Below are 10,000 nucleotides of genomic sequence, written 5' to 3'. Positions count from 1 at the left end.
AGAGGCTGTACTTTGCATTTTCTAATACTAATATTGTGTAAATGCAAAAGAAGGTGCCTCTCATTACATATGGATTCATGAGCCTTTACCAGGGCAATTGTAACTTCCTAACCCGATCAGCGTTTCCACTGAATGAAGGCTTTTCAACACATCTATAAAGACTGCCTTGTTACAGCGTCCCAGACAGGCCACATGCTGACCTTTTTACCCTGCTGTTCTTGTGATGGCAGCCATCCAGACAGACATGCTGCACCACAGCATGGTGGGTAGGGCTGGTCAATAAATCAATATTATATCCATATTGTGATATGACACTACATATCGTCGTAGGGATATCGTAATATCGTAAAGTCTTTTCCTGGTTATAAAGTTTGCATTACAGTAAAGTCATCTCATTTTCTGAACTTACCAGACTGTTCTAGCTGTTCTATTATTTTTGCTTTACCCACATAGTCATTATATAGCCACATTACTGATGATTATTGATCAGAAATCTCATTGTGTCTATATTTTATGAAAGCACCAATATTGTCACACTATGGATATTGTGGTATTTGGTCAAAAATATTGTGATATTTGATTTTTTTCCATATCGCCCAGCCCTACATCTCACATGTGGCTTTGACTGAACATTTAACCCACTTGTAGAAAATATCGAGACATACAGGTACTGTATATCGTGTCTCGCCATTCAGCCTAAAAAAACACAGAGCTATGATTTTTGGGCCATATTGCCCAGCCCTAAGGTGGGCACGGCTTCACCCACCTTACCCTCACTTTACATGTATGAGTTTGACTTGAGAATCCAACCGCATTTGACACCACTCAACTCAAGCAGACAGGGCCTTAGTCACAGTGGTTTTGGTTGACAACTTTTTGAAAGGTGAGGGAGGATGAGACTCATTTGCTTCAGCGTGATAGTTTTTATTCTGTCACGTTTGAATTTTAATCATTTTGTGTCGGGCTTGGCAGCTACAGTAACTACCAGTGTCGTTTTTGAGGAATCTAAGCTTTGAAAAACTGTTCGTGCAGATGTCATTGGTCAGGGTTATTGGTCACGAATGTCCATTCCTGACACCTGGTTGATGATTGGCTTTCGTCTCCTACTGCATCACTCTAGCTGCCTAGAGGTTAGAGTTAGTAGCAGGACACAAAATTAGCACCGGCCAAATGCTGGTAAAATATGCATGTGGCTGGTAGAAAAAAAAAGTATTCTATCGAGTGGCTGCCTGGTAAAATTTGAACATTCACTACCCTTTTGGCCGGTGGGCAAAAAAGTGAATTGTGTACCCTGGTCAGTAGTCTAGTGCTTGTGGCTGGCTGGTGGAGCTTTGGCAGGAGTTCAGAGTCAGATCCAGCATCTTGATGGCACATCTCTCCTCGTGTTGGACAAACCGGAGAGAAAGGACCAGCGTGGTCCTCTCTCTCCCAGCTCGCTGTGCTCGCAAAGGACCAGCGTGGTCCTCTCTCCCAGCTCGCTGTGCTCGCAAAGGACCAGCGTGGTCCTCTCTCTCCCAGCTCGCTGTGCTCGCGTCCGCCATGCTGCTCCGCCAGAAGGTCCCCCGCCGTCCTCCCAGCGCATATATTAAAGAAAATGATAAAGATGGCATACCTGTAATTTGAAAACAGATGGTTTGCTTCTTTTGAATATTTATAACAATCAAAAACAATTTCTCCTGCACCAACCTCGCTATTCGCCCGCAGGCCGGCAAGGTGTTAAAACGTTCATTTTAATGAAAAGGGAGGAGAGGAGGAAAAAAAGATCTTTCTTCGTTGTGCTTCTCGGCGGCGAAGGAGGGCGGTTGAAGTAAACATACACTAGAGAGCCAAAAGGGGGAGATGGGAGCACGTATGTGTGGGAGAAGGACACGCGCGGCGTGGCCCTCCAACCGCTTGAAGTTGTTGTTCTTGAACAGATCGTATAAATAAAGAGTCAGAAAAAAGGTCAATCTGTGTTACATCGCCCCGACTCAACAGATGCTGATATTTAATAAGCCACCATCTCCTTTGCTGTTGAAGGTAAATATCTTTTCTGCCGCGCGCTCTTCATGTCAACCGAGCTACTAATTCAACCGACCTTCTAATTTAGCCCTCTGAAATAGAAACAAGTTCTGTCAAACTCCATGGCATTTGATAAAAAAGAAAGGTTTAGCTCTCCTTTGATTTGTTTTATTTGTTTTATCTTGAGTAGACGAGATCCACATTTCTGCATGTCTGGTACTTTGATTTGGCCTATTTTTTTTTTGCTGGGTTTTACTGCATCCCCATCTTTTATTTGTTTTTGACAAGATACAGTATTACTGCATGTTTCACAAGCGTTAATATTACTGTATGTCTGTGTTTTCTACAGTGAGAATCTGAAGTCTCTCTCATTCTCTCTCTCCCTCCCTCTGTCTCTCTCTCAATCAATCTCTCTCTTTCAGAGTATGATTTCCTCCATTGTGAACAGCACTTACTATGCAAATGTGTCGGCGGCGAAGTGTCAAGAATTTGGGCGCTGGTATAAACATTTCAAGAAGACAAAAGATATGATGGGTAAGCAAAACGGAGGGGCGCAAAGTATTGTCTCGCCGCATGCATGGATAGCGCACACACACACACACACACACACACACACACACACACACACACACACACTTACCAGTCACCATTCCAATATGCTTTCCAACCTATTCCCTCTTTATCTTCCTGATTGTGGCACAAAGAGAGAAAAAAAAAGCATTTGAATCGTGTTATCTAATAATTAATTATTTTTCCGCACTCGGTGAAAATGGTATTATCACCTTACCTAAATGTTACACCAATGGGCAGAGGCAAATTGAGGCCTCTGACTTTACTTCCTGCTTGTGAGTGCAGTGCTTTAGTTTTCCCCACGAACAAAAGGCAGCAATGATTTCTCGCGGCCGCCGTCTGAAAATCAATTAGATTTTCTTATCAGACCTCTAACAACGCCATGCTTTATATTATTTCAAAGAAAGCCCCCTTTGACCTGCCAGGAAATGAGGTTATGTAATAGCAGCAGCACACTAGCCGGAGATGGGATTCCGATATATTTTGATGTCTTTTGATTAAGTAGAATACCATGCTGCTGTTTGCGGGGGTGACATGGCCGTGTGATGTTGAGATATTAGCCTTAACAATCTGTTGAGCCGCGATCTTCGTTTTCCTCTTTGCCAGTCCACTGCTGTGTGCTGCCTGCACTGATGACAGCACCAGATATTATATCCACTGCTGTGTGCTGCCTGCACTGATGACAGCACCAGATATTATATCCACATGTTTTCACAGCCTCCATGCAAATGAAGTGTGTGTGATGATATCTTCTTTTTTCTTGTCTTTTTCCCCACTTAAAGTGGCAACACGCACCGGAAACATCTCTTACCTCAGACCTACTTGTATATTCTCTAAGCGGACTTCGACACATTTTTCGTAAACAAGTGTTTTCTGAATGTTTTTTCTTGTTTTCCCTGAAAAGAGGGGCTGCTCACTGGCGACCAATTGAACCTTGTTGACAAGTGCTGTGTGGAGCCTGTGTGGTTTGAATGTGATATTTCTGTTTATTTGGAGTTGTTCAAATTTTTTATTAGGATAAACCCCTTGAGATTGAGGGAGGGGGGTGAGATGGAGTGTGTGGAGGGAAGGGATGTTTTAGCCCACCCCTATTCTATTACCCTGTACTGTGCCCGTGGAGACTGTAGACAGCCTTAACCCTGTGTTTATTTCCTCACACCTCTACTGTGTCTGTGTGTGTGTGTGTGTGTGTGTGTGTGTGTGTGTGTGTGTGTGTGTGTGTGTGTGTGTGTGTGTGTGTGTGTGTGCGTGCGTGCGTGCGTGTGTGTGTGCGTGCATGTGTGCCCTGCCATCCGGCTGTGCAGGCATGCGCCAACCCTCCCAGCTGGAGGGCTACCTGGGGACGTGTGTCCTCCGCGAGAGTCCGCGTGCCAATGCACTAGGTATGTCGCATCATGGCACACACACACACACACACACACACACACACACACACACACACACACACACACACACACACACACATTCTTATTGCTATACTTGTGAGGATCTTCACTGACTACATTCATAGCCCTAACCCTCGCCACATTATGCCTAACCCTAACCCTAAATAGTTCCTAGTCAAAATAAAATACAAATATTATTTATTGTTATTATTTAAGTAGAATTTTACATTTATTTAGTGGTTACTTCATGGCATACATAAACATTCTAACCACTAATACCATCACACATTTTGAATAAGCCCAACTTGCCTACTTTTGAACAGTCCCTCCCTGTTATGTCTCGCTGGCCAGCCTCCCCTCCCTTCTGTGAGAGGAGTCTGGCAGCGCTAGTCACCATTGTGGAATTGCGATGGGTGGCGCTTAGCGGCAGTGCCTTTGGAAAATAGTTTCCAACAATCCACCTTGCCATTTTCAGCGTGTAGCAACGAGCTAGCGTGTAGGTTTCTGCCGTTAGCTTGCCAGCTAGTTAGCGTTGTTGTTTTCACTGAGGCGGCAGGGCACTATTTACAGCGACACACAGGGAGGAGGGAGCGGAAGCCGCTCTGATTGACATGGTCGGAGCCAATGACAGAGCTTGTAATAAGCCGGGAGCGGACATCCGGCAGCGACTGAAACAGTCACTCCAATGGGGAGCAGCTGTAGAGCAGGGAAGGGGCTTATCCCAGTAGCCTGTTTCCGTGCAGCCAGACGACTCTCACGGAAGGGAGGCTGGCCGGCCAGCGAGACTATGTCACGCCCCATCAGCCTGTTTCAACTGGAAATGTCTCAAATGAAGGAAGCAAGACACCATTAATGTAGCATTTCCTTTTAACTTAAAGAAGCGAGGACCAGCTAAATCTAATTTTGGGGGATTTTTCTCGTCTTTCTGTCTTTGTGAGGACATTTGGTGCTGACAAGTATCGGGGGGGGGCGGGGAACCACACACATGCACATGCGTATGCATGCACGCAGAGGTACCGATAATGTCTCAAGATGTTCTGTACACCTTCACACACAAATTCACACAAACTCCCAGGCAGCCCCCCCCGCCCACGCACCATGTTAGCCAAACCCCAGACACCAAACCTGGCACGGCAGCCTCAGGTGCCCGCCGGGTGCCCGCGGCCACACTCTCCCAACCTTCATATTCATGACGGGCTGCTGTCTGCCATACGTGCCCGCCTGGCAGCGCAGGATGAAGAGAGCGCTGGTGACATGCCAAAGCTCCAAGGCTGGAAGAGAGAGCAGCACGGTCAGCCCGTTATACTTTGGCCATGGCCTCCATTGTGACTCTGCATTGACTTCATCACGCGGCATTTACCAAATACTTTGAGACTGAAGTGCCTGGTCACAGGCAAGCCCCAACCTCCGCTTCTGAAAAATGAAGCCAAGTATCAAAAACTGCAGGTCCTCGAAAGGCCACTTGAGGCTGGCTCCAAAAGCGAGTCATTCCCCATAGACCCCCCATGTTAAAATGCCCACGGAATGCCGGACGGCCGAAAACGTTTTGTTGCTGTTGCTAAAGAAAATTAAAACGATATTCCTCGAGTGCGGTCCCCATCTTCTCATTTACCTGTGACATTTCTACATTGGACTACGCACCTGTCTGAGCGCAGTGGTTACCTTCTCTACTTTCAAATGCCCAACTTTACAGCAGAAATGTTCACAGCCTGGTAAAAAAAAACGCTCCTTTTACCATTCATGACATCTGTACGCGGGTGCATTTTTATATAACACCCGTTTATGCAGTTTACGACTGCAGAAAGAAGTCAGATTGTACGTAATGGGAAAATGACCTATACTTCTCACTTGATTTATGACCTCAGTAAACACTTTCCTAATGAGTTGATGGTCTCAATCACTAGTTTCAAGTCTTCTTCAAAACCGCCTGATGTTCCTTTTGTAAAGTATGGTCCCATTTAGATTCAAATAGATGATAAAGCAGACTATAGTTTGGGGCGTGATTGACAGGTCGCCTGTCCAGTGATCGCGCCAGCTCACCAATCACAGACCAATAGCAGGCGGTGCTGCTGTGGCTCTGGCACAAACAAACAGACAAACAAACAAACAACAAGAAGGTGATGGTCAAAGTGCCAAACTCAAGGCTTGAATATGGGAGTTGAGAAATGAATGGGTGGCGCTGTGTCTACGTCCATCTTTTCATAACATACAGTCTATGGTCACAGGTAGCAGCAGAAGTGGCAATACTGGGAGCCAGCAAAAGTGCAGTCTCTTCTTCTGAAGTGCCCGAGCGAGTGCAGGGCAGCCTTATAGCCAACACAGGAGAGAGAGTTGGGTCGTTTGTATCTCTCTCTCCCTCCCTCCCTCCCTCCCTCCCTCCCTCCCTCCCTCCCTCCCTCCCTCTGCCCACATCCCATTCCCATTGTGTGTTTAATCCGGGGCTCTTTTGTGGCAGGATTCCACACGAGGACTCCTGCTTCTCCCAGGGCCTGCCATGCTATTCTGTCAGCCCTTCTCTTTTCAATTTGCATGGAAATGCCTCCGTGTGCCTGTGTGTTTGTGTGTCATGAGCATGCCCCCCAGCAGTCACACACACGCACACGCACACGCGCACACACACTCACACACACACACACACACACACACACACACACACACACACAGTCACACTCACTTAGGAGTGAATAGGCACGCCATACCGTCAGAGCCAGGGAATGCCAGGGATTATTCGAAGAGATGTGATTATTACCACAATTTTTGTTGTCGTACCCCCCCCCCCCCCCCCCCAACATCATTTGTTTTGGACAAACGCTCAATAGACCTGATGTCTCGGCCGGGTGTTTTGTGGTTGCTGACAGTTAAGAAACAGGCATCTCAAACACACGATTATTGTGGGTATTTTTGGAAAACATCCATGCACTTAATCTTTCATCTGCTGAAAAATGCAGCCCCCCCCCCCTTCCCTTAACAGCAATTTGCGCTTTTCAGAATCATATAGGATGCTTTACTGTGAGATGTGGAGGCCGTCGCACACTTTCAAGGTGTTAATGTTGCCATCCATATCAATTCTTAAAGGCCCTCACTCTCTCTCTCTCACTCTCTCTCTCTCTCTCTCACACTCACTCACTCAGTCAGGCAGTCAGGGTAGAGCACGCAGGAAAGCCCCAGCATATGTGGATTCCTTAAAGAGAAAAACCACTAAACAGTGAGCCGCTCCAAATTCTCCTTCACTTGGCTGTGGGTAGTACTGTACACTTTGGAATCTGAAATCATTGTTTTCATCCACTAAGCACATCATTTAAACCCCTCTTAAAATATTGCCAAGTGACTATTATGGACTTAAAGATTTCCAAAGCAAGAGATAGCCACAAATAGCTTCCAAAATGCCAGCAAGTGATGCCGCATTCAGTTCCTATTTCCTAGTCTTACAGATGTTCTGCTGTTTTGAAGCAAGGCCATTTGTAGGGTTACGTTTCCTACGCTGGCCTCCTTCTGTGTCTCTGTTCACCACTGTTCTGTGTCTCTGTTCACCACTCCCTACGTTTATATTTAGGCCATCCTCCCCCCAAAATGTCATACCGGCTCCTGTGTTCCTTATTTTAGAATTAAGGACATAAAGAGCGAATCCGATTTATCAGCAACGCTTCTGAATATGTATATGCACACACACACACACACACACACACACACACACACACACACACACTTGCGTGCACACAAACACACACGTAAAAGTCTTCCTCAGACACCGTCTTTCCCTGCTTGTTTTATTTTGGTGTTGTTGTTGTTTGAAGACGCAGGTTCAACACAATGAGCTCTTTTACACAACACAACACAACACAACACAACACAACACAATGAGCTCTTTTACACAACACAACACAACACAACACAACACAACACAATGAGCTCTTTTACACAACACAACGCAACACAACACAACACAATTAGCTCTTTTACACAACACAACACAACACAACACAACACAACACAACACAACACAACACAATGAGCTCTTTTACACAACACAACACAACACAACACAACACAACACAACACAATGAGCTCTTTTACACAACACAACACAACGCAACACAATGAGCTCTTTTACACAACACAACACAACAACACAACACAACACAACACAATGAGCTCTTTTACACAACACAACACAACAACACAACACAACACAACACAATGAGCTCTTTTACACAACACAACACAACACAACACAACACAACACAACACAATGAGCTCTTTTACACAACACAACACAACGCAACACAATGAGCTCTTTTACACAACACAACACAACAACACAACACAACACAACACAATGAGCTCTTTTACACAACACAACACAACAACACAACACAACACAACACAATGAGCTCTTTTACACAACACAACACAACACAACACAATGAGCTCTTTTACACAACACAACACAACACAACACAACACAATGAGCTCTTTTACACAACACAACACAACAACACAACACAACACAACACAATGAGCTCTTTTACACAACACAACACAACACAACACAATGAGCTCTTTTACACAACACAACACAACACAACACAATGAGCTCTTTTACACAACACAACACAACAACACAATGAGCTCTTTTACACAACACAACACAACACAACACAACACAATGAGCTCTTTTACACAACACAACACAACACAACACAACACAATGAGCTCTTTTACACAACACAACACAACAACACAACACAACACAACACAATGAGCTCTTTTACACAACACAACACAACACAACACAACACAATGAGCTCTTTTACACAACACAACACAACACAATGAGCTCTTTTACACAACACAACACAACACAACACAATGAGCTCTTTTACACAACACAACACAACACAACACAATGAGCTCTTTTACACAACACAACACAACAACACAACACAACACAACACAATGAGCTCTTTTACACAACACAACACAACACAACACAATGAGCTCTTTTATCGACGGTTTCCATCTAGATGCCTCTTGTTGTTTTTACCATGTCGGTGTCAATTCCAGCGGTGAGGGCGGAACGGGGCGTTTTACACCGCGCTACTGTAGCTTTTAGTGTTGAGATATGATATGATAATCCTAATATTCAGTGAAGTATGTGCATGCAGGGTGTAGGTCACAGACTAATCCTTACTGATGGGAATGGCAAGGCTCAAGTTTGGTTTGATGCAGAGCAGCTCCATTTCATGTGTTCAATTTCCTGCTGTGGCTCAACTTGTGGGGTTAAATTGATGTTCTGATTTTGAAATAGATTTTTTACTTTTTATGGAATCTCCAAGACTGGTTTCAGTGGTTTGTAGTGCTGGCTTGTTTCTTCTTCTATATGTTCTCCCTTTTCCTATGTTTTCATTGCAATGCTCAAAATAGAATAGAATACACTTAATTGACCCATCTTTCTTTGCCCTCTCCATCTCTGTCCCTCCACCACCCCATTTCCATCCCCGCTCCAGCGGACATGGACGGCCTGGCCGACCTCTCCCCGCCCGGCTCCAACCACAGCCACAACCACAACCACAACCACCTGGGCTTCTCCCAGCAGCAGCAGCAGCCCATCCCGGGCAGTACGGCGGAGCAGACCCCCTCGTCACCGGTGCCCCCCATGTCCCACGCCCCACCGCCGCACGGGGGCCAGACGGGCAGCCGGCAGCCCCAGATCCCCGGACTGCACCACCCAGGCCTGGTGTCCACGCCCATCAGCCCCCAGCTGGTCAACCAGCAGCTGGTGATGGCTCAGATCCTCAACCAGCAGTACGCCGTCAACCGGCTGCTAGCGCAGCAGTCGCTGTCGCAGCAGTACCTCAACCACCCGCCCGTCAACCGCAGCTCACTCACCAAGCCGCTGGAGCCGCAGGCCGCCTCCAACACCGAGGTGTCCTGTGAGATCTACCAGTGGGTGAGGGACGAGCTGAAGCGCGCCGGCATCTCGCAGGCCGTCTTCGCCCGCGTGGCCTTCAACAGGACCCAGGTGAGGAGGGCGAGATGACACT

The 10,000-nt window shown here is 46.2% G+C and overlaps 1 protein-coding gene across 4 annotated transcripts in view; it reads left to right on the top strand.

Annotated features, from left to right (window-relative positions):
- Positions 1-10,000, top strand: part of satb1b (SATB homeobox 1b) — a 119,156-nt gene that overhangs the window by 55,266 nt on the left and 53,890 nt on the right. For all 4 annotated transcript variants that reach the window (XM_083634348.1, XM_083634346.1, XM_083634347.1 and 1 more), the window contains exons 6-8: positions 2,424-2,535; positions 3,876-3,953; positions 9,464-9,978. In XM_083634348.1, the coding sequence (XP_083490474.1) occupies positions 2,424-2,535; positions 3,876-3,953; positions 9,464-9,978 (705 nt within the window). The remainder of the gene's footprint in view (positions 1-2,423; positions 2,536-3,875; positions 3,954-9,463; positions 9,979-10,000) is intronic.

Source organism: Poromitra crassiceps (genome assembly GCF_964638095.1).
Source record: "Poromitra crassiceps genome assembly, chromosome: 1".
NCBI classification, from domain to species: Eukaryota; Metazoa; Chordata; class Actinopteri; order Beryciformes; family Melamphaidae; genus Poromitra; species Poromitra crassiceps.
This window is presented reverse-complemented; position numbering and strand designations above follow the sequence as displayed.